Genomic DNA, 23478 nt, shown 5'->3' with positions numbered 1-23478 from the left:
CATCTAATCCTTACTGAGTGCTGTATGCTTCATTTCCCTTTTAGTTGAAAATATTTTCCCTTTATGTATGTGACCCTTCCCTGAGAGAACCGATCCCTGTAAAGGTGTGGGGAATTACTGTTCTCACTCATAATAACAGTTGACATTTATTGAGTTTACTGAGTGCAAGGCACTGTTCTAAGCATTTTACATGTATTAATTCTCACAACCCTATGAACATAATAAATGCTCATGAGAAACTACAGAGACAGAGAGTGAAGATATAGAACAGAAAGGATAATTAAAAGAGCAAAGGCTCTGTGAAGGGGGCTAGCCTTGGACAGGAGAAGGGACATCTCTTCCACTATAAGGAGGAAAGGACAAAAGCAGAGAGGTGCACGTTTGTTTAAACCAAAATCTTTCATCGTGGAACTCAAGTTCCCTATAATCCTAATAACTTGGAAAGAAAACCCAAACTTCTAACATGGTGTCTTAATTTGCTTTACAGAAGTAGTAAAGTGCTATGGGGATTAAGGAGAGGGAGGAAGCAATTCTGCCCTAAGTTTGGACACCTATTAAGTGTCAGGTATACCTGAGGCTTTACGGATCCCAAGATGGGCAACATATGAAGATTGTATGGGTGGGCCTCTGTTCTTGTGGGCTGGCCAGCACCCATTCCCCACTCTTCTGTCCCAGAACTTCAATTTCCCTTGAGGATTCCAGGATTTGTCACCTCAATGGAACATATGATCAAGGTGCTCTGGTCAGAGGATGGCCCTGAGGCCCAGAGTTCTCTCCTGGAAATTTTATCTTGAGATGAGTGACAGAAGAAATAAGATTAACTGGGTCATCATCCCAAAACATATGACTGGAAAAATTCCCCAGTTCCTGTTCCCTCAACCCCTGGAGCTGACCCAGGTCTTGTCCTTCCAAAGGCTGGTCTTTTAGCCCTTCCTTCCATTCCAGGAGCCACCCCACATCCTTCAGATTCCTGTGTTGATAAGGTTAGTCAGAGCCAGTTTCCACCGCTTGAAACCCAAGGATCCTGGCCAACAGATATAGTCAGCTACAGAACATGTGCCAAAAGAATGACAGGTGGATGGGATGGTAGTAGATCCAAGGTTGGCAGCCTCCATCCCTGACCCCTTATCCAATGTGGTCACAGTCGTTACAGTGGGGATGGTATCATGGCAAGGCTCTTTAGAAAGGCTGACAGATCCCAGCTACAACTCACCTTCTCAGCCATAAAGTCATATTTTTTAGCCCCTTTAGGTTCCATACCTATTAACTTTAGAGGAACGTGCTTTGGCAAAGGCTGTCACTCCTGGCTCTATAGTTGTGACTTCAACTCATGTTCACCATTTCCACATCAATTCAGCCGCCCACACCCACTACCACACTCTGGCAATGGAGTTCTTTGTGAAACCTCTGGTGAACCATCATAGGTCTTTACTCAGCTTCCTTTGTGCCACTACAGTAGCTTGTACTGTCTCGCATCATGGACTTACCATACCACATTGTCATTATGTCTAGCTTCGGTAGTAGCTGTGAACTCTCTGAGGGTAGAGTATAAGTCAGGGTCTAGTACAGTGCTTTGCAACAAATGTAGAACAAACCAAACAATAAACATAATACATGAAGTCAGGGAATATTATAGGTAAAAATGTGAACAACCCCTTAAAAAAAAGAAGACAGAGAACGAGTTAGGAGGTACATACCACACCACCAAAAAAAAATTAATAAAAAAATAAACAAAACAGTTCAGACTCTGAAAAATAAGGCAACTTACCAGAAGTTATTCAGGGGCAGGTCAGGGCTGAGAATCTGGCCCACTGACATCCAGGACAGTGTTCTCTGCAGCAGTGTGAGACTATCCGATTCTTCCCCCATCAACATAACCCAGCCGCATAAGGAATATGTCCAAGTCTTTGCAACTCTGTTCTCACATCGTCTCTCCCATATAAATGACTCAATTCAGTCCACTGTCAGCTTAGCTTTCACAGCAAAGTTTATTTGAAGAAATTAAGAAACTTATGACAATCTCCCCATTCCAACATCTATCCTTCTATGTGTCGACCAAGGGGATGTCAAGGGCTTTCCATCCCTGGGTAGGGATGGAAAGGGAGGGGGTGTGGTCCCACTGTGCAGTTATTTCTCTAGTTTTCAGCATGTGCCGTCTCAGCCCTGAGTCCCTCTGACCATAGCCACTTCTTCAGAGCGGTGATTCTACCCTGAGAGTATTTTAGGTCAGTGGCCATCTCCTGAGTTCACTGGTCACATTCCAGTCAGTGTGATCAATATGGATGATCAGTGGTGGTCAAAGGTAGACAAGAGGGACTTCCTGGGCAGTCCAGTGGTTAAGACTCTGTGCTTCCACTGCAGGAGGCGTAGGTTAGACCCCTGGTCCGGGAACTAAGATCCTCTATTAAAGAGGGATCTAAGTGACACATGGAATGCGCAATCTGTTAAAGTGCTCAACTACAACATACAACAAAAAAGGTGTTGTAAAATTACCTACTAGTGAGAAAGCAATTTATAATCTGAAGGGTTTCTGGAAAATTTTAACAAAAGTATATAAGAAGACCTCTACTCACATAATTTCAGCAATGATGAGGGAGAGTAAAGCTTAGAGCTTAGTCTCCGGATTACCAGAACTCTGAATCAAACATATCTCTAGATGGAGACCAGCTCCCTTAACTACTCACAGAGACTGAATGAAATATTTATCATAATTTTTCTTGCTAACTCGTCTCTCATCATATAAACTTCTAATCTGAATTCCAGTTTCCTGTATGAAAAGAATATCTATTATGGGCAACTGATCGATTTACGTATGGCCTGTAAACCACTTTCCTGTAGGGTAGTTAGCCAAAACCTGGAGTGAGATGAGAAATCAGTTTCCAAATCGGTCAGGTTGAAGCCCACACCCAAAAACAAGAGGTCCATAACATAGCTATCCTCTTGGCATAATTAACAAGATACAGGATTGCAGTGCCATGGTAGTGAGGGGTAAGTACCCAACAGCAGCAGTGGCTCCCTTGTCCTGGAAATTTGTGTATGCCCTCAGTAGTCACTTGTAAGTCCAGTGAGCAGTGGCCCAGCCCTGGCCCTTGCACAGGTCCCGGTGGCGAAGGAAACAGGCATGGACTCGGAACCGGCGGCCACAGTGAGGACAGGCATGCAGGGCTCCAGCGTGGGTCTTCATATGCTCTGTTAGATGGTGCTTCAGCTTGAAGCGCTTGTTACAGATGCCACAGCCAAAGGGCCGAAGGCTGAAGGTCAGCATGATGTGCCGGTCACGCTTTGGCTTCACTGCAAACCGCTTCCCACACAAACAACCAAAGCGTTTTCCATCTGCAGGGGGTGCCCCGCCTAGCTTCACAGGTCCATGCACAGCTTGCCCTGCTCCCCCAGGTCCCCCACCCCCTGACAGGATTTCATTCCCATGAAGATCCACTGGTTTCCAGGATGGACCACCTCCTCCAGATGTTTGCCCTGCTCCTGAGGGCAGCAAGAACCCTAGCTCTCCATTCTCTTCAGTGTTCCCTCCTGGAAACACTTTGGTCTCCTCCTTTGTTCCTCCAGACTGAGTTCCGCCTCCTGATATCTCCTCCTTGGGCTCAAAGGGTTCCTGCTTAATGTAGAAGATTTTGGGAGGCAGTACAGTATGAGGGGCAGGAGGCTCAGGTGGAGCACTCTCGCTCTCTGCAAGCCTGCAAGGAGTAGTGGATGTGGGTAGGGCGTGGGATGCAGGAGAGCGGGGAAAACCCCCTGACCCTCTCTGAGGCTGAGGAGTCTGAGAGGGTACTGTTGACCCCTGGTCCTCCTCATCTTCTTCTTCCTCCTCCTCCTCCTCCTCTTCTTCAACTTGAAGCTGTAACATATCTCCCAGTTCACTCCCCTCCCCTCCAACGCGGCTCTGGGTAGAAGCGGAAGACTGCGCCACAGTCTGGAAAGGGGAAGAGCGGATGCACCAGTCTCCTGGAGAGGATGTGGTGGAAAGAAGTGTGTGGAAAGGGGTCGCTCCCCGAGTTGAAATCCCACCACCTGAGTTTTCTAGTTCTCTAAGGATCTCTGAGCACTGATCTACCACTTGCCACATCTGGAGACCACTGGCCACAAGGAGGTGGGCAGGGAGAGCATCCAGTGGCAGACGGAGGTGCCCGGAATAAATGAGCTGGAGCAGCCCCTCGAAGGCGTCGGCTTCGATGACGCTGGGCAAGGTGAGACGTGGTGCATCCCCCAGAAGTAGTTTGTCGTGGAAGTAAGGAGAGGCGGCAGCCAACACCGCTTTGTGGGCCCTAAGTTCGCGGCCCTGCACCAGGAGGGACACGTCACAGAACTTTCCCTCCAGCCTGTGGCGGTTCAGGGCCTCCAGGAGTAACGAGCTATGCTGAGGGAACTCGATCTGGATCGTCCGTGGGGCTGGGTTGCAGGCCGGGGAGGGGGCTACGGGAGGCAAAGGCGTCGAGGTATCCATGGCCTCCTGGGGAAGAGAGAAACCCCAGAGGGGTCGAGTACAGGAGGTGAGGGGTGAGGTAGAGCCCGCGCGGGAAGAGGGCTGTGAAGGAAAGGGACGGGGTCACAGAAGCTCTGGATAAGGGGAACCGTGTCTCCTCAAACGCCCGCCTCCCCTGCCCCCCAACGTGTGAAAACTTTTCAGTCGGCAGCTGTTCGGGCAGATCAGTCCCACGCACTCCCCCGCCGAGAAAACGAAAACATACCACAACAAAACACCAACCGAGGCTTGAACTTCCAGGGCCTGTGGAGACTAGGAGGTCCTTCAGCCGCGAGCCGGACCTCGCCGGCCGGGTCGGCTTCTCCCTGCCGCTCCGCTCCCACTCACGTGCCCGCAGAGTCCGGCTCCAGGGGAGGCGCGGCCACCCGGAGACCGCCAGCGCCTGCCGCCCGGCCCTTTCCGCCGCCACGCCCCCGAGAGTACACACGCGGCCCGGCGTCCAAAGCGCCTCTGCAGCAACCGTACCGCCCCGGCCGGAAGCCACCGCCTCCCCGCCGGACGCGGATGCCGGGGCGCTGGGCGGTGCCAGAGAGGCAGCCAATCGGGGGACGCCGGCCTACAAGCCTCATGTTGATTGGTTGCGCGGGTGAGAAGGCGGTGCTGGCGAGAAGCCGCTGGCCCCAGCCGGGCCGCAGAAAGGGTGGGCGTGCGCTCCCGTGATTAAACTTAGCCCCCGCCTCTAGTAGGTGCTGAGAAGGCGAGATTAAGCGGGCACTTACTGTATGGGCTACGTATTGACCGCATCACCTTGTATCCCTCGGGCTCCGCCACCAGCGAGGTAGGTGTTTCCATCCCGTTTCCTCGGGGGAAACCGAGGATGGCAAGTGGTGGCCCTGGGGCTGGACCGCACATCGCTGAGGCACCATGTTCTTTCCTCCATTCCGCACGGGAGCATTTAAACTAATTTTTATTTTTCCTCTAGCAATTAAATAAACTTCATTTCTAGGTAATTTTTTTTTAGACATTTAAAATACAACTTTATTCTGATTCTAAACGAAAAGGAATGGGAATGACGGTGACAAACAAGATTCCACCACTGAATATTGTGATGTGACTGTAGCACTCTTATATGTGAAACTCAAGGAGGAAACAACTGTGTTCCAAAACACAAATATGCAGGTCCCAAAAAAAAGTTTTTGTTTTTTTTTTAACTGCCACATTCACTCCGAAGCCCATTCATCTCCTTCAGCATCCCAAAGATTAAGCACATGTTCTGCTTAGCTATATAATAAAGTGGCAAACACCCTGCACCACCGACATCACAGGACAGTTGCCTATAAAACTAGACTTCTGACTCTGGGCTCCAGCTTCACTTTCTCACGGGTCATCATGTTCATCCGGGAGGGCAGTTGTCTGAGCAACCTCTAGATCGTGCTCGTACTGCGCTGCCAACGCTGGATCCATGACCACCTCTGGTGGGGCGAGAGCAGGCATGGCGACGAACTCCAAGTTAGGGTCTCCGATCAGTTTTCTAGCAAGCCAGAGAAGGGCTTTTCAAAGTTGTAGTTACTTTTGGCAGAAATGTCATAGTACTGAAGATTCTTCTTTCGGCTGAAGACAGTTGACTTTGCCTTAACCTTTCTGTCCTTAATATCCACTTTGTTGCCACACAACACGATGGGGATGTTCTCACACACTCGTACCAGATCGGTATGCCAGTTACGCACGTTCTTGTAACTCTCGATATTACATCAAACATTATAATGGCACAGAGCTTGGATATAATAGCCATTTCTCAGTCCACCAAGTTTCTCCTGACCAGCTGTATCCCATACATTGAACTTAATAGGTCCTCTGTTGGTATGGAATACAAGGGGATGGACCTCAACACCCAAGGTAGCTACATACTTCTCAAATTCACCAGTCAGATGATGTTTCACAAATGTAGTTTTACCAATTAGGTAATTATTTTTAAGGTACACGTAGATGTATACTTGGAATCTTTTATCAGAGAATGCTGCTGTTCTTTTTAAAAAATGTTTTATTTATTTATTTAATGCTGCTGTTCCTTGACCTCTTTACTCCTTCGGGTTAAGTGGTGCAGTGGTGAGGGGAGAGATAGACGGAGTAAGTTTGGCCAGTGCAAAACCCCTACTCTAACTAAAACAATAAATCTCGCTGGTCGGGACAGCGATATTCTAGGGTGAAGACTACGGCACCACACAAGGATATACAGTTTCTCCTAGGCTGTCAGCTTCCTCTCAAAAAGCAGCTCGTCACCCTGCTGGTCCTCCTGGAGGTCCCAGCCTAGGAAAGTAAGCACAGCGATAAAAGAACAATCTCCGTTTATTAAACATGATTTTTCTGTTTCACCACACACTCCAGAAAAAAAGGAAATGGGGCTGGGAGTGGAGAAAAAGGTACAGTGGCTGGGGATAGAGTAGGCTGGGAGTGGGGTAGGGTGGGGAGGGAGAACGTGAAAACAAAATAAAACAGGTAGGAAGAACATCTCCCTACCCTTAAGGTGGTGGCCGGGGGAGGGAAGCATGAGGGGGAGGGGGCCAGGAAGCTCTGTACAGAGGGGTTGCCCCCAGCCCCCACACACACACCCTGGATATGTACAGTACAAACCCCAGATAATTACAACAGCCAAAGAAGAGAAGAAGAAAGGGAGTCCAGGGGTAGGGTCTGAGGTTGGGAAAGCAAGGAAAGGGCACAGGGATAAAATTTCACATATTTACAACTTTTATATAAGTATAAATTTGGCCCCGGCTGGGTGTATGTGTGTAGTGGGATGGGACTGAAGGGGAACTGTCCATACAAAAGAAAGAAGGGTCGAGTCTGGGAAGAGTCTCAATACCAAACGCAAGAAGGGATGAGGGGGCAAGGCTGGGTAGGGGACAGCAGTCAGGGAAGAGGGGGTGCCAAGGAGGGGCTTCTCCCCTCCTGTGACCTACCCACACCAAACCCCATCCATCCTACCTCCCCTATCCCGCCAGAGAGCTATGTACAGAGAAACACCGAAAAATTGTGGACCTGGCGGGAGGGAGGAAGGTGGAGGGAGATTGGGGAGGGGGGGGAGGATGAGAGGGAAGCCCAGCCCTGTCCTACCTCCCCCGGGGGACAGAGTCATGGAAGGGGGCCCCCAACACCCCTCCTCCAACACAGGTCCCCCCACCCTGGGGGAGAGAGGCATGGCTTTTCCTAGAGTAAGTTCCCCCCTCCCCCTGGGAGTAGAGACCAAGAAAAGAGAGGGAAGGGGCAGCGGGGCTGTGTGTGTCAGGGTAGGGCAGATCAACTAGTCTGTCCTCCCCAACATACACCCGCTCCTAAACCCTAACCCCTCCCCCAAACCTCAATTCCGCCCCACCCAACACACTGGGGGAGGGGGGGGCACAAGCCCCCTCACCCCGCTCTGGGACCAGCCAAGAGCAGATCAGGTATGGGAAGAAGGGGAGACAACTCCCATTCCCCCCTTGCCACCCCCTCCCTGCCCCGGTGGCCCCTCCACCCCATCTGGGTTCTGGGTGGGGAGGGAGTAAATTTAAGAGTGGTAGGAGGAGAAGGAGTTTGTGCGTGCTGAGCCCCCCCAGACGCTCCTGAGAAATCAAGGGGTAATAGGGCCCCCTCACCTGGGGTCCCCTCCCCATAACAAGGGGGACAGGGGAGGCCAAAATGGGGCGGTGGAGGGGAGTTAGATTGTCAGCTCTGGTTACTGCTAAAAAATCACCCTGAAGTTGAAAGTTTGGAGGTGCCGCACCCCCACGGTGGGGTGAGGGTCTGTCCCCCAGTGCTCAGGGGAACGATGAGGCAGAGGATGGGGATAGCACCCCGGAGTGAAGGGGTCTGTGTGGGGTAGGTGGTGTCCTGGGGCAAGGGTTCCTGGGGGTCACAGGGGGAAGCACCCCAACAGGAAGGAAAAGGGAGCAGCTGAGGGTCCCTGCTCTCCCTCCTGGAAATGGTGCAGTGGGGGTGGGGGACTGGTGCCCCCCAGCGAGGCATTCAGGGAGGCAATCCCGCTGTCCCTCGGCGACGTCCAGTCCTGGTGGTTGGTGCCGTTCCAAGGTGGGGTGCACAGGGAGGGAGAAGGAAGTCTGTGATGCAAGGTGGGCTAGTGGTCTGCGGTGTTTCGGAACTCGCCGTTCTCAGTGATCTGCAGCCGGGGTGGGGGAGGTGGGGCTGGGGGGGCCAGGCCGTTCCAAGGTGGGGCCAGCGTCACACGCGGGTTTGTTGGACCCAAGGGGGGAAGCTGCCTCTCCTGCAAGACACCAAAGAGGAGAGCGCGGACTTATTGAGACGCTTCGCGGGGGCCTGGGTGCCAGCTTCCTAGCAGTGGCCTCCCCCAGAGCTGGCCCACTCCACAAACCACATCCCACCCCCTTCCCCCAGGACACCCCCACCCGCATCCTCCTCCTTTGTTTCTCACCTGTAGGAGAAGTTACATCTTCTGGGATCAGGGAGAAGAGAATCTCACCCCTGACTCCTAACAGGGGCCTTCAACCCAGGGAGTCACATCAGGAACCCAGTTCACAAGAAGTAAGTTTCCTATCTCACCCCCAGCCTAACCCTTGCATCTTCCCCTGCCCAGTGCCCCCCCTCCCAGGCCACCCCCAATCAGAGGTGGGAACTTTGTGTAGAGGGAACAAGGGGAAGCAGTACAGCAAAACCTCATTAATCCAAACCCCCATGGATTGGGGATTTTTTTTCATAATTTGAACAAAAACTGGGCTTGAGTTTTCCTTTATCTGTGAAGAAAGGGTGTGCTAAGCAAAATTAATAGTGGAAACGTGTATGTGGGAGGGAATATTTAACCTATACCAGAAAACAGACTTTTCAATCCTATCTACTCATTAACACATGCTCCCTGAGGGCCTCAAGTGGGAAAGCCTCGTTCATTGAGTTCTACTTACTGTATATAGTATGAAGACATGCATTTCATTAAATAGACACTGTCATTCAGTTTTGTCACTTATTCACAGTGGCCAGCTTCTCAAATATAACATTCCAAATTAGAGAGGTTTAACTGTACTGGGGGGAAAGGAAGGGGATTCAGGGAAGTGATGTGGGAAGGAGAAAACACTGTGGGAGGGGCCGCCTCTCGCTCACAATAACGGCAGGAAGGAAAGGACTAGGAGCTTCTGCAGAGACGCAGCATGCCCCGAGCTCTGCATCCCCAGGAAACAGAAGGGCTTCATTCCTTTCCACCCCCACGCTCCTTTCATTCCCTCACCCTGGGCTCCCAGTTAGAGGGTGAGGGGTACCAAACCCTACTCCCACCCCTGGTCCTATTCTACCCCTTCCTACCCCTCCTGGACCAACTCCTGGCTCCTCGCCTCAGCTCTGGCTTCTGTTCCTCTGCTGGGAGAGGAGAAGAAAGCCATGTGCTCTACACTTTGGGTTGCTTGCTTAGGCTTTTAAAAATACAGGCACATAATTAATTTTTATGTTAATGGCTGAGTTGCAGAGGGACCAATACCTGAAAGGGGTTTAGAGAATGTGTCCAAATTATTTCCTGGACCATAGGGCACTGAATCCTGGCAACCTAGCTGTGTCTGACAGAATCTCTAAAAGATATAAAAACACTCCAAGCAGAGGCTCCCAGGTCACCTCTCCTCATCTCTCAGAAGGTCACCCAAACCCAAGATTTAAGCAAAGCCACCCTCTTAGCGTGCCTCTCCCACACTTTCCACAGCCAGCAAGAGAGGAAATCCTGTCTGGTAGGGTATCCTGAGTGTGGCAGGAGAGCAGGGGAAGGAAACCTCAGATTCCCTTCCCTCTGCTTGTCTGCTGGCAACAGCACACAGGCATGCCCCCAACACCCCCATGGACCCAAATTTAGAAAGGAGATAAATTAGGGTGCCATTATTCACTTTACAAAAGAATTCACCACAGGAGTCCTTTAAATGGTGAGGTCCCCTGGTGCCTTGCAGCATCTGTTTTTAACTCACCAACTACTTTGACAGAGAGGCCGGGCAGGCAGAGAGTTAAAATTACAGTGTGAGGAGACACTGCCCACTGCAGATCAATCCCGCAGAAAATAAAGCATCTCAGAAGTGATGTCAGTGGCTGACTGCTTCCCATTTACTGGCTTTTCAGGTAGGATTCTGTGTCCGGCAAGGCCACTGGGTGGCGGGAGAGGGGGAGTGAGTGGCATTAGCAGCCCAGGGCTGTAAGCACTGACGAGAGGTTATTTAATCTGCTGGTTCTGGCATCTCTGCCTGGAATCAACATGGCTACAGAGCCCACGATCTTATTTAGGAGGACACCTCCCCCCACTTCCAACTCCCAATGCCACATGCACCAGTCCACATCCTAACATCTGTCAAGGTTCCTTTCTCGCTCCTCCTTGCTCCACTCACCCTTACTGTCCCGACATCTGAACAGCATCCTTTCCCAGCACTCCAAAGTCTCCCTTAATTAATTACCCACTCTTAATTCCCACCCAATGGGGCTGAATAGGAACCCCAGATGCCTTCTACCTCACAGATGTAAGGAAGGAGAAAGAGAGAGAAACAGGTGAGGGGTGGGAGGAAGGAGGGCTCTCTACAGAACCAAGGTGTGGGAGAAGGAAGAGGAAACCCCAGCCTACCTGCTGCAGCCAGCACAGCCCCTTTAGCCAGGGGCCCCCAACCCAGCATCACCACCACCCCTTTAACAAACCCTGACCCCAACATCCCAACCCCCAAGGACGCTTTGGTGAAATGGGGGGTGACAGACATACACTGGAGAGGTAGAGGAGGAGGACTGAGAGTCAGGAGGAGGCCACGGGGAGGTGTGTAGGAAGGGGAGTGTGATCTGGGGGATGTGCGGGCCATCTAGGGTAAGGTGCTTGGTACTGGTCAGGAGTTCTGGGAGGCGGCAGGAAGTGCTCTTGGGACAATGCCTGGGGAGACAGGTCTGTGCAGGAGGTGTCCGGAGGGTCGGGCCTGTAGAGGTCCTCGGGTGTGGGGGGCAGCAGTGAGCAGGGGAGAGGCTCCGGAGAGTCAGAGGGGAGTGGGCTTCACGACCAACCTGCAGTGGTCCGGAGTCACCTCCCCCTGTGTCCTCCGCCCGTGGTCAAAGCGGAACCAGGAGAATTACCTGATGAGGAGCTGCAGGGGGAGAGAGTGGGGTCATGGGGTCAGGAGCCTTGGTGGTGCTGGGGGGGAAGCCTGGAGGTCAGAGCAGAGGAAAGAGGAGCATGGGTGGGAAGTGAGCAGAATTGGGGGAGAACGAGGGGTTAAGGGGGCAGGAGGGAGGTCCTAAAGGTTGGCTGGTGAGAGAAAGGGCGAGCAGCCAGGAGCTGGAGAGGCCAGTCAGGAGTGAGGACCACAGGGAGAGGCAGGCCAAAGAAGGCGGCTAAGCCTTCAACACCGAGGGAAGGAAGGGAGAGCTTACAGGACAGGGGGCTTTCAGGATCTGAGGAGTCGGGAAGAGGAGGCCCAGTGGCGGCTGTCAAGGAGTGATGGGGATTGGGGGGCCCAGAGAACAGCGGTGACGAGTACCCCAAGTCCCCAGGGCACCAGCCGGAGCCTGAGGACACTAGCACTCCTACTGCCCTGGGTTCTGTTCTAGCAAACTGCAGCCTCTGGCCCTCCTGTCCCAAGAGGAGCTCAGAGGAGGCCAAACTCCCTGACTCACACAGGGGTGGGCCCAGCAGGGGCAGGGGTCCAGGAACTTGGTGGGGTCTGAGGTTCTGGTAGAAGGTCCTGAAACGCAAACAGAAGTGGGAAAGGCAGGGTGGGGAGGCACGGCAGGGGAGGGGGGCTGACACTGCTGGGAGTGACAAAGGCACAGACAATGGGATGAAAATGGGGTCGCTTGGGGGCTGCCGGGAGCAGCCAGTGGACAAACGGAGAACAATGGGAGAGACGGATGGCGATGGGGCTGGGGTGGCTGGTGCAGTGACTGCACGAAGGACAGTGGGATGGATGGGGATGGGACACGGAGAAGATAAATGACATTGTAATTTCCACCTGAGCGTCGAGCAGCCTCTTCTTGGGTTCGGGCAGCGGCTCAGCCATGGCGGGGTGCTCCCGGCGCAGCTCCTCCTCCACCAGCATCAGCCTGAAGGGACGGGCTTCAGTGGGGTTAGTGGCGGGCACGGGCGCGGAGCTTGCCTGGGGAGCTCATGATCCCGGGGAACCCCACAGCTCTCTGGAAAAGCCTTGGGCATCCTTCTCCCCCGCGCTCAGAATCCCTCCATTGTTCTGACTCCAAAAGACGCCCTGTCATTCACCTTCCTTTCAGGGACGCTCGCATCTCCCTGCTAAGTACGGGTTTCTGTGCCTCAGAGACCCCCTACCTACCACCAGGCACCCCGGCCCTCTGCGCTCCCACTCAGGACCGTGCCGTCCCTCAGACCCTGTGGCTGAAGACCTGGCTTCTCCATCCCCCACCCCACCTCACCGAAACTAGGCCATCTCCAGGGCAGCCCCTAAACACCCCTCGCCCAAGAGGGGTCTCTGCAATCATAATTCCCGGACTCTCCCTGCCTTCTGTGACGATTCTCAAGGTAACTTCTCATAAAGGATATCAAAGCAGTGGTTTTCAAAAAGGTTTCCAGTCAAACCTTTTTCTTCTAATTAATCTTACTCAAAAATACATTTAGAATGCGTGGAAATGGAGCTGGCTCTGGTTGGAGTGGGGGTCCTACCCAGTTCTCAAGCTAACTGATCCCCTTGTTGAGGCACCTCCTTGGAGCCCAGGGCTTGACAGAGCACAGGCTATAACAAGCATCATTTACTTTCTGATGGAATACCTTTCCACGGCTGCAGAGGAGGGTGGGCCCAGGATGGGACGGTCAGGGGCTACTATGGCCAAGGGACCCCTGCTTAGATTTGGCGTGAACATTACAGGCTGAGTTGAGAATAACCAGTGGGGGAGTCCCAGGCTAGGCCAGGTCCAGACAGAGAGAGATGGTTGGACAGTAAGAGGTACATTTTCCAAGGGCTTCAGAAGTTACTCTACTAGGAGAGAGATCAGGGTTTAGTAAAGGGATATTTAATGCACTAAGCGGGAGGTTTCTCTCCATCTGGTGATGACGGAGTGGGTGACAACCCTGGGAGGAGGGTGGTGGGCTTTCCTCCTGGTGTCCTGCGTTGGGGGATGGGGGATGGTGGTTGGGGGCTGGGGGGAGCTCGCTGGCCCTCTTCAGCCTCAGGCTCTCCCTTGCCACTCCTCCCCGGGCCGCCCCTCACCTGCCAATGATGCTCTTGATCTGTGAGTCCTTCTCTGCCTGCTGCTGCCTTAGCCTCTTCTCGCTCTGTTCCAGCCGGGCCTGATACTGCATCAGGATTTTGCTGGTCTGTTCTTCCTGGGACAGCAGCCTTCGCTCATACTCTTCCAGCTTCCGGTTGGACATGTGCAGCCGCTCCTTCAGTGAGTGGATCTCCTCCTCATACTCCTTCACCTGCCCGCCGGGCACACGACCCCGCACTGTGAGGGGGGCTGTGCCTGACCCCACCACCCAGCCTGTACCCCTGCCTGCCAAGCACAGCCACCATGTGGTGAGGGACACCCCACCAGCCTCCTCCAGCCCTTCTCTGCCTGTTGGTCATACACACACACACAACTGGCCTTTAAGAAGGCCCTTCCGTGGGGCTGAGGCTCCCTCAAGATGGAGCAAAATGGTGGACTCCCCCACCCTAGAGGTACACACATGCCCTCACATGTGCATCTGGACACAGGAGGACCCACACAGGAGCCTGGACAGACTCATGGACACACGTGGAATGCATTTTGGCCTCAGCTTGTTAAATGGTGCTGGAAATAATTTATTATAAGGCCTGAAGATTCTCTTAGCTCAAGTCCATCTACATCAATCCCAACATTTTCCTTTGCTCAGAGACCACTTCTCCCCAAAAGCCTCTCTGCTTCCCCAAGTTGCAGTCACGTATTCTGTATATATAATCTAACCCTGTAGCTACCCTCTTCTTCAGGGTCCTCGCAGCAACGGCTCCCAAGGAACTTTCTGCTAAGTGTGTGAAGGCCAGAGCTCCTGCTGACTTTTGCTCGGGACCACCACCAGCTGAGAGTCTGGACAGACTTTCCACACATGGGCCAATACACACCACCCTCCCCCTAACCACCAACCCTCTGTCACCGATGCCCACGGAACAGTGACTGGGTAAGCCACGCATGGGTCCTGGTACGACCACTCTGCCCCTCGCCCAATGTACAGCTCCCACTGCTAGTGAAGTACCTTCCCCTGACTTCTTCCTGAGAAGTCACAGGAGCCAGGGCTTCAACATGTTCTCCCCGGGGAAGAACACAGAGACAGCCTAATATAGAGCATGCTTTTCCCCAGACAGTCTATGATGTGTGTAACCCAAAATAACACAGTTGAAATGGGTTTTTCAATGGACTGTATCTGGCCTCCCCTGACAGAGGGCTTCTCAGGAGAAGACATCGGGTCTTTGTCCTTTCTTTTTCATCGTAACTACCTGACTACAGATGTTGCCCTTGGAAGGGACTAGAAGCCTGCCCTGTGGGTAAAGGGTAAGACGGGGTTTGGGGCAGGGAGAGCCCTGCGTACCCTATCCAGCCGGCTCTCGTCCATGGACTTCGAGTATTCCTTGAGCTTGTACTCTTCCCGTTCGATGTGGGCGCTCTCGATGTCAGCTGACAGATGAGGCATGTTGGAGACCCAGGCCACCGTTCGCTCGGAGGCTGGCATCGTGGGGTTCAGTGTGGATGGCGTCTGAGAATGCTGGGACGGGGCGAGGTGGAGGCAGAAGGAGAGAGGGAAGGTGGGAGGAGGCAGAGTGCTTTTAGAGGGAGGGAGCACTGCCCAAAGAGACGAGAGTCCCCTTCCTGTCCCCCACACTAGATGAGAGTCCCCAGCCTGTCCCCTGCACTAGCACCCATCACCTCGTGAAAGCTATATTAGTTATTCATCATATCTCCCCTCAGGAGCCCCATGAGGGCAGGGAGTTTTGTCTGTCGTTCAATGCCAAGTGCACAGTGCCTAGAACAGCACGTGGCGCCAAAGCAAGCCCTCTATGAACATTTGTTTAATGAATGAAAGGAAGTGAGAAAATTGTAACTTCAAACCACAGTCTCTGTTCTACCACCCCCCCCAACCCGTTTCCTTCTTCCCTCCCTGCTCTTCACCCCTCCGGCCTTCCTCCCACCCCCACCTACCTGCTTGGTGATGGAGGGCTTGAGCCCCCCACCCCCTCCGCCGCCGCTGCCCCCGCTGCCCCCAATGCTGCCCTCTTTGCTGAGGCTCTGCTGCCGCGGACGGGCAGGGCCATAACTTGGCTCCGGCGACTGCAACAGGTTCCCGCTGGACGGCCGGGGTTTCTGGGCAGCGCTGACTGTCAACTGCTGAGACTTGCCCCTCTGCAACGGAGGCGGCTGGCCCCCGCCACCCCCGCCGCTGCCCCCACCGCCGCTCCCACCTCCAGGCCCTGGGGGAACGGGCCTCTGGGGACCAATGGTGATCTGGGGAGGAGACAGCATGTGCTGCAGGTTGTCCTGGAGTGAGAGCTGCCGACGGGTGAAGTCAGTGCCAGAGGGTCCAAACTCATCACTGTAGCTGTGGCTGTGGAGGATGGAAGCAGCGGGGGGCTTGGGGACCCCTGAGGAGAGGTCTTCGCTCTTGCTATAGCCATGGAATGGGGCGAAGGTGTCCCCTGGGGGCTCTCCACCTCGGTGGTGGTGATGGTGGTGATGGTGGTGATGGGAGGAGGGTGGAGCGTGGCCTCCGCCCCCTCCGTGGCCCCCTGGGGGGCCTGGCCCATCAGCAGCCATGTGGAAGAGAGGATTCTGGAAGGAGAGGGGTATGCGCAGTTGCTGGGCAGGGACACCGTCCGTGGTGACGCCCATCTGGCTGAGACGCATGCCGGCCGCCGTGATGGATGAGCCGCTCCCCTGGGAGAGGCGGCCAGCAGGTGCGGGCCGCAGCCCCAACGCCGCAGTCAGGGAGGCCTGGCTCGAGTGCAGCAGGTCCCCTACGGCTGCCAGGTTGGACACACTGCTGCTGTTGAGGCGGCCACCGGGCCCGTCACCCTGCAGGTCCAGCATGGAGACGCTCTTGTTGACACTCAGCATCTTCTGCTCCGGTTCTGTGATGTCCGAGCTGCTCGTGCAGTACGCAGGTGAGGACCGGGCCAGGGGTGGGCGGCTGACATAGAACAGGTCTTTCCCCCCACCAGGCGGCGGTGGGGGGGGCTTTTCCTTGGTTGGGGAGGGGAGGCGAGCCATGTCCATAGAGCTGCAGGAAGGGAAGCGGGCACACGAGTGGGAGGTAAGACCCAGGCTGCTAGCAGTAGAGCCTCTGTGGTCCAGCATAGGCCTGGGGTGAAGAGTGGGACCCGCAGGGAAGGGCTGAGAGCTGACGTTTGCAGCTCGGGAGAGGGCAGGCAGGCTGGGGGGATGGGAGGGGATGCGAAGGAAATAGGATGGGACAGGGCCCCTCCGGGAAGGGAGGGAGGCCTGGAGAAGGGGAGATGGGGCAGCAGGAGGAGGCATGAGGGGCAGGTCTGGGCAGATGTGGAGGAGATGAGGGCGCATGGAGGAGAAGAGGAGCGGAGGGAGGTGATGGCCACTGGAGTCGGGGTTGGCGGGGGAGCAGACAGGAGAGGAGAGGGCGGGGGAGGGGAGAGCCCCTCACCTGTTGAGGCCTCGAGCCATGAAGGACTGAAGGTCGATGGAGCTGGAGAGAGATGGGAAGAGGGACGAGCACAGACAGAGAGAAGGAGAGAGGCAGGTGGAAGTTGGGGATGTGTGGAAGGAGAGGCGGGGATGGTGGGATGGGTATGGTATCATGGAGGGAGAGATGCGGGCAGAGGAATGAGCAGGATGGTCATCAAAACAACGAGCGGCAGCTGCGGATCTGTGCGCCTCCCAGCCTGGAGGCTGTGGTGGGGAGGCTCTGCGGGGTGGGGTCCAGGGGCTACTGCTGTAGTGCTGAATCGGGGCAAGGTCTGAGGGGTGCTGGTGGCGGGGCTGGGGATGGTGCTGCTTTACCAACTAATACAGAGCTACCTGAATGTTCTGACACCAGGTGGCTGGTCCAACTGTACAGGCTGAACACCAGCTCTGAGCAGGGAGAGGGACCTCCTAAGCTTATGCCAGGCTGGAGCTGGCGGAATCTCAGCATGTTTTGGGGGGCTCTACATTCCTTGCTCCCTCTGGCTTGCAGCTAACTACTGACTGGACTTGTCTCCTTACCGTTTTCTCTGAGAAAACGCTTCTCTTTCCTTTCTTTCAAGCCCTCGAGAAAGGCACATGGGGCCCAGTGGAGTGTATCCAGGACAGAAGCATAAGGCGCCTAGGGCACAGGCCTGGGGTCCTGGGTGCTCACCTGTTGAGGTCCCGCATCACGTAGCCCTGCATCTCGGCCGAAGGGCCCCGCAGCACCACAGGCTGAGGCCGGGGCCGCTCGCTCTGACGGCTTGGCTGCCGTTGGATGTTGGGGTTCCTCAGAGCTGTGCTGATGTCGTTGAGGAGCCGGGGCAGTGGGCCCAGCTTCAGGAGGGCTTCCTGGAATGGGGAGGCTATTACCTGGGGGCTAACAGCCCAGCTTTAAGGGAGCCTCAGAGAGTTCAGGTAGAAGGAGTCTGAGCTGGGGAAGTGGCATTGAAAGTGGCAGTGACATGTCTGGGAACAGGAGGGGGGGAAGAATCTGCGCAGGGGGTGGTCTCCGGGCCACAGGAGCCTCTGGCAACCTGAGGACGTGCCAAGGGGCCTATGCTCACCTTGCTGAGCTGGGGCAGCACCTCCCAGAGCAGGGCGTGCAGCGTGGAGAGCTCTCGGCCCAGGTCGATGTAACCCTCAAAGCTACTGCTATTGGTCAGTGTGTCCAGGTTGGAGATCTCGTACAGGAACTGCTGCATGGAACCCCACTCCAGCTCCAGAAACTCGTTCATGAAGCCCAGAAAGTCCTCCTTTGAGGTAAACCTGGCCAAAGCATCCAGAAGGTACAGGTCACACCCAGAAAGCCTCCAACCCACGCCTGTCTCTAGGGACTCGGGAGACCCTTCCTGCCCACTCCAGCCCCGTCTGACACCCAGCCTGAGGCTTCCCTCACTTGGAAAAGTTGGCCAGGTTCTGGATGACCTTGGCGATGAGGGTGAGGGTTCGCGAGGTCTGCTCATCTGGGTACTCCTGCATGAGCCCAAAGAGACTGGGTGACATGATGGCCGGGCAGAGGAAGCGCAAGAAGAGCGAGGCGCTGATCAGCCGGTCTGCGATGTCCTCCCGGCCCCTCTCTGCGCAGCGCAGCCGCCAAGACGCAAACACCTCCTTCAGCTCCCTCGGGAACACGCTGAGGGGACGGGGTGGGGAGACAGAGAGAGAGAGAGAGAAAGAGAGAGACCGGGACTGAGCCCCAGAGACCCTCAGCTTCCACGGAACATGCTGAGGGGGGTGGAAGGAGGTGAGGGTGTGGAACCCTCACAGAGGTGAGAGCGACAGGGAGGGAGGGAGGGCGGGAGCGCAGGAGGAGGACAGGAGGCTGCTGGAGGAAGAGGGCTATGGCAGAGGGGACAGAGGGGACAGACAGGGTAGGGAGAGAGAATGCAGGGGAGAGGAGGTGAGGGGAGAGGGACACGCGGGAGAGAGACAGGGGCAAGTGTGAGAAAGACAAGGAGAGGAGGAGAAGAAAGACACCAGGGAGAGACAGAGATGGGAGAGAGATGGAGGGTCACTCGAGGTACAGGGAGCTCGGACCCCCCAACTCTTCTGGATTCCAGGGAAATGGGGATGGAGGTGTCCCAGGCATGATCCCCAGTCCCTGGAATGGCTCAGAGCTCACTCTTCCCACCTCCCTGGTCCTCCTCTTCAATGTCCCATTGACACCTTAAACTCTAACTGGTGTAAAGTGAGCTCAGCATCGCTCCCCACATCTCCAACCTCCACTGGGCTCCCTCTCCTGACTCCCCAGTTCTGTCAGTGAGGCCACCGTGGTCTCCCAACCACCAGCCTCATGGCCTTGGGAGTTGTCCTTGCTCCCCACAGACATGCCCCCTCCTTTCCAATTACCCATTGACTCCTGGTGATCCTTTCCGCAGAGGGTCCTTACAGTAGCCCCTTTCTACTTTTCCTGCTACCATCCTGACTCAGGCTATGATTTCCATGCCTGAACCATTAACAACAATCCCCAACTAGCCTGGACTTCATTGTCCCTACTCCAGCCACCTGCCACACCCACCTCCATTTAAGAATTAACCTTCTCAATCATGATACTGCTTGGCATCCCACGACCTACCAATGAGCTCCAACTCCTTTACCTGGCAGCGGAGGCCTTCAGATTCTAACTCTCCTCGCCCTGTCCAGACACGTCTCCCATCACTCTCCACTGTGAGCCACACACTCCACTAAACTACCTCTGCCTGCTGTCCCAGGACCTCTCACCTTCACGCGTGGGCCTGTTCCACAGCCTTCTCCCGAAACGTCTTCTCAGCCCACCATATCTATACATCAGAACCTGACCTAGTCTTCCAAGCACAGCCGTGGGGGCACCTCCTCCACGAAGCCTTCCCTGCTTATCTCAGTCAAAGATCTGCCTTCTCTGACCTTGTGTTGCATTGCGGAGGTGTGGGGAGGGGGTACCCTCACTTGGAACTTAACACATACTGTACCGTTCTGTGGCTTTCTGTGTATCTAATCTGTCCCTACTCATTCTGGTGCAGGTCCTCTGAGGGCAGGGGCCAAGCCTCATGGCTCTCTGTCTGCTCTACAGCACCAAGTACAATGCTTTGCCCATAACTGGTGCTCAGTCCTCTTTGAAGATGGACAGATGGATGAACAGATGAACACACGACTCCCCCAACCCTGTCCCCCCAACCCAGGGTTCCCAGTCTCACCAATGGGAGTTGACCACCTTGCACAGGGCCAACTCACAGCACATCCGCAGGTTGGCCTGGTGCTCTGCCAGACTGGACGCCGTGCACTTGATGGGGTCCACCTCACAGTTCTCCTCAGATTCATACAGAGCACGGATGAATTCCCCTGTGGAGATGGGGGCACAGCGGAGGGCGGTCACACTTTCGAAGGGCAGGGACAGGGGCTGCCAAGGTTTGGGGAATCTCGGAATCAGGTTGGAGGGGACTCTGGGCCCAGAAGCATCAAGCTGAGGCAGGGTGGACTTGGGGTCTGGAGTAGCTACACTTAGGGCTGGGGTGGGCATCTGGCAGGTTTAGGAAGAACACCTGTGGGTAGGCCATACCGATGGCATCCTTGAGGTATTTCTGACCAATCAGTCTCATGTACTCTTCTATGGCTTTAGTGGCGAGCGTGTTCTCACGGAATATGAGGTGCTCCCGTTCCATGAACCGGTCCACCTCGGACATGGCCATGTCTGAAAGGAAGTCCTGGGGGCCAGGAAAAGCCAAGGGTCAGCCTCTGTCCAACCCAAGCTGATGAAGACAGATGTGCCCTACCCTTACTATCCCGAGTGTGCACTCCCAGGTCACCTTGTCCTGAGGGCCCAGTACTCACCTTGGCCTTGCCCGTACTCTGCAGGATGTGAACCAGCGCGCTGGCGACCTCCTCCTTGCCCTTGACATTCAGGGCGGGTTCCAACACCGCACACAGCATCCGATAATGGTTGGTGACGTACTCTGCAAACTCCTTATACAGCTCCATGGGCAGGATGCTCATTGTCTGGTAACGCGCTTTCAGCCGCACAGCCGGGCAACCTCCTTTGCCCTTGCCCCCTGAGCCACCCCCTGAGCCCCCTCCCCCTCCCGAGCCCCCCATACCCCCGGAGCCCCCACTGCCTGTCGGCAGGGTCACGGGGTACCACTGCTCTGTGAAGTGGCGCCCAGCCAGGGTGGCCACAGGCACAGTCACCAGGCCGACATAGCCCGCCTTGTCCTTCTTGCGCTTTTTGTCTGAGTCACGGTACAGGTGCAGCCGCAGGGCCCGGACGGCTGGCAGGTTGTTGAACTCGAAGTGCTCGCCCCAGAAGACGGTGTCCCCCGAGGCCGAGCGGGGCTTGGAGGTGGTGCGTGCATACAGCATATCATCCAGGCAGAGCTCGCAATAGTACCGCTTCTTGGGGGGCAGTTCCCGTGCCTCTATGATCCACAGCTTCAACACGTTGTCCACCCGGCGGCTGTTGTCCTGCCAGGGTAGGGCGGGTGCGGCAGATGAAGGGGAAGGGACAGAGAGACAGAGACACCAAAAGAGGAGAGACGGTGAAAAAGCCAGATAGTCTCCGACACCAGCAATCACAGGGCTGAGAAGGCATGTGCGGGATTAAACCGTGTCACCCCAGAATTCATATTTCATAGTCACATTAAGTGACTATAGTCACTTAAGACATGGTCGTACTGGATGAGGGTGGACCCTAAATCCAATGACTGGGGTCTATACAGAGAGGGAGATTTGGAGACCAGAGACACAGGAGGGGAGATGACCATATGAAGATGAAGGCAGAAAGTGCACAGATGCAGCAAGAAGTCAAGGGATGCCTGAGACTGCCGGCAACCACCAGAAGGTATGAAGGGACGAGGGAGGATTCTTCCTAGAGCTTCTGAGGGAGCAAGGCCCTGCTGACACCTTGATTTTTGACTTCCAATCTCCTGAACTGTCAGAGAATAAATTTCTGTTGTGTTAAGCAGTCCAGAGAGTGGTAATTTGTTACAGCAGCCACAGGAAACTGATACAGAGGGAGCTCATACATCAGACGACAGAATTCGTACTGAGAAAAGATTTTGAAAGCTAGAATAATAAACCCAAAATATTAAGGTGGAATTTGAACAGGATAACTGAGGAGTCCTTTAAATACAATCAGAAGATAATTGCAAAATATGCATAAATGCAGCAGGTGAGACTATACAGTTAGTGTGAAAAGGGCCTGGAGGATGACAATGACCAGTGAGGCTCAGGTGATGCTGCAGTGTGAAAAGAGCCTGGTGTTTATACTCTGCATGGGGCAGATCACATCCAGCATCTTGGGTCTAGTTTTTAAGAAGGACATTGACAAACAAGGGTTCCCACAGAGGAGGCCACGAGGACTGTGAGCTCACTGGAAACTGGGAAAAAGAGAACAGCTCACGGAACTGGGAGCATTCCTCCTGGGAAGAACACAAACTCAGAATTTTTGAGCCAAAGGGACCTTATAGATTATGTAGTTCAACCCCATTCCTACCAGTCATACAGAGAGGAAACCAAGGTCTAAAGACTCATCTACCTGACAAATCTATGTGTCCTGCAGAAACACTGCAAGCTGGGCCCGGGCGCCCACCTGTCAGGGTGTTAGTGGGACATCCCTGCTTGCAGGGAAGATGCACCAGAGGACTTCCAGAGCCCCATCAGTTCCATAAGTCTATGATTTCTATGGTAGGGAAACATCATAAGGTAGAAAGAAAGGAAAAAGAAATGGGGGACTCAGAGGAAAATGGGGGTCCCCTCCTCCTTGGTCCCCTTCTCCCCTAGGCCCCCAGTTTCCCCTGCAGCTTGACCTTTGCCTTGCCCATGCTGTCTGTGTACCCTGTACTCCCAATACCTTGTTGGGTTTTACTGCCCGCTGTAGATTCTCGATCCATTTGTCCCTTTCGGCCGCAGAACGACAGGCAAAACATTTTGTTCCTGATGATGTTGTTACCTAGAGAGGGGTGTGGAGGTCAGTTGGAGCTCTAGAGGGGTGATGACTCCCAAGGACTGAGAGTCCATCACCATCTCTTCCTCCCCGGCCTATCCTCCTTTCTCTCAGCCCCAGAGGCTTCTGTTTCCTTGATGTCCCCACCTCTGCCGCTTTCTCCAGGACTCTCTGCCCTCCCCCTCCGTGACCCCTGCCCTTTGGCCCTCCCCAGCCCCCTACACCCAGTACCTCAAAACAGAACTCCTGGCCCAGGATGGAGCTGTGCACTGGCTTGATAATGGAATCTTCATCCAGGTTGAGCTCCAAGGCCTCGGCCGCACTGCTAGGACTCAGCAAGGACTCGTGAGAGTGCGACTCCTTAAAGCTCTGCATCAGCCGGGCCCTAGCAGGCGGGGGTCCAGGAGGGAGAATCAGGGCCCCACTCTGCTTACACACTCACAGGCTTGCATCGCCAACCTGACTCTAGGATGGAGACCTGGGGAAAGGGGCTCCTAAACCCACT

The 23478-nt window shown here is 54.7% G+C and overlaps 2 protein-coding genes and 1 pseudogene across 33 annotated transcripts in view; all 3 read right to left on the bottom strand.

The window, feature by feature from the left end:
• Positions 1–4953, bottom strand: part of ZBTB9 (zinc finger and BTB domain containing 9) — a 92847-nt gene extending 87894 nt beyond the window's left edge. For 18 of the 19 annotated variants that reach the window (XM_060307555.1, XM_060307554.1, XM_060307556.1 and 15 more), the window contains exons 1-2: positions 4704–4953; positions 1769–4465 (exon numbers count right to left, since the gene is read on the bottom strand). In XM_060307555.1, coding sequence (XP_060163538.1) covers positions 3050–4459 — 1410 coding nt within the window. In that variant the 5' untranslated portion in view covers positions 4460–4465; positions 4704–4953 and the 3' untranslated portion in view covers positions 1769–3049. The remainder of the gene's footprint in view (positions 1–1768; positions 4466–4703) is intronic. The other variant, XM_060307557.1, reaches the window with a different exon arrangement.
• Positions 4954–5528: 575 nt separating this feature from the next.
• Positions 5529–6468, bottom strand: LOC115860584 (GTP-binding nuclear protein Ran-like; annotated as a pseudogene).
• Positions 6469–6766: 298 nt separating this feature from the next.
• The window catches only part of SYNGAP1 (synaptic Ras GTPase activating protein 1), a 31634-nt gene continuing 14922 nt past the window's right edge, over positions 6767–23478 (bottom strand). For 3 of the 14 annotated variants that reach the window (XM_030871055.2, XM_060307154.1, XM_060307153.1), the window contains 13 exons: positions 23205–23358; positions 22881–22979; positions 20867–21493; positions 20595–20739; positions 20233–20377; positions 18456–18692; positions 18124–18325; positions 17730–17908; positions 17037–17078; positions 15563–16637; positions 14955–15128; positions 13618–13829; positions 11611–12484 (listed from right to left, as the gene is read on the bottom strand). In XM_030871055.2, the coding sequence (XP_030726915.1) occupies positions 12055–12484; positions 13618–13829; positions 14955–15128; positions 15563–16637; positions 17037–17078; positions 17730–17908; positions 18124–18325; positions 18456–18692; positions 20233–20377; positions 20595–20739; positions 20867–21493; positions 22881–22979; positions 23205–23358 (3721 nt within the window). In that variant the 3' untranslated portion in view covers positions 11611–12054. The other 11 variants (XM_060307157.1, XM_060307155.1, XR_009565667.1 and 8 more) reach the window with 10 other exon arrangements.

Source organism: Globicephala melas, chromosome 11 (genome assembly GCF_963455315.2).
Source record: "Globicephala melas chromosome 11, mGloMel1.2, whole genome shotgun sequence".
Taxonomy (NCBI): Eukaryota; Metazoa; Chordata; class Mammalia; order Artiodactyla; family Delphinidae; genus Globicephala; species Globicephala melas.
This window is presented reverse-complemented; position numbering and strand designations above follow the sequence as displayed.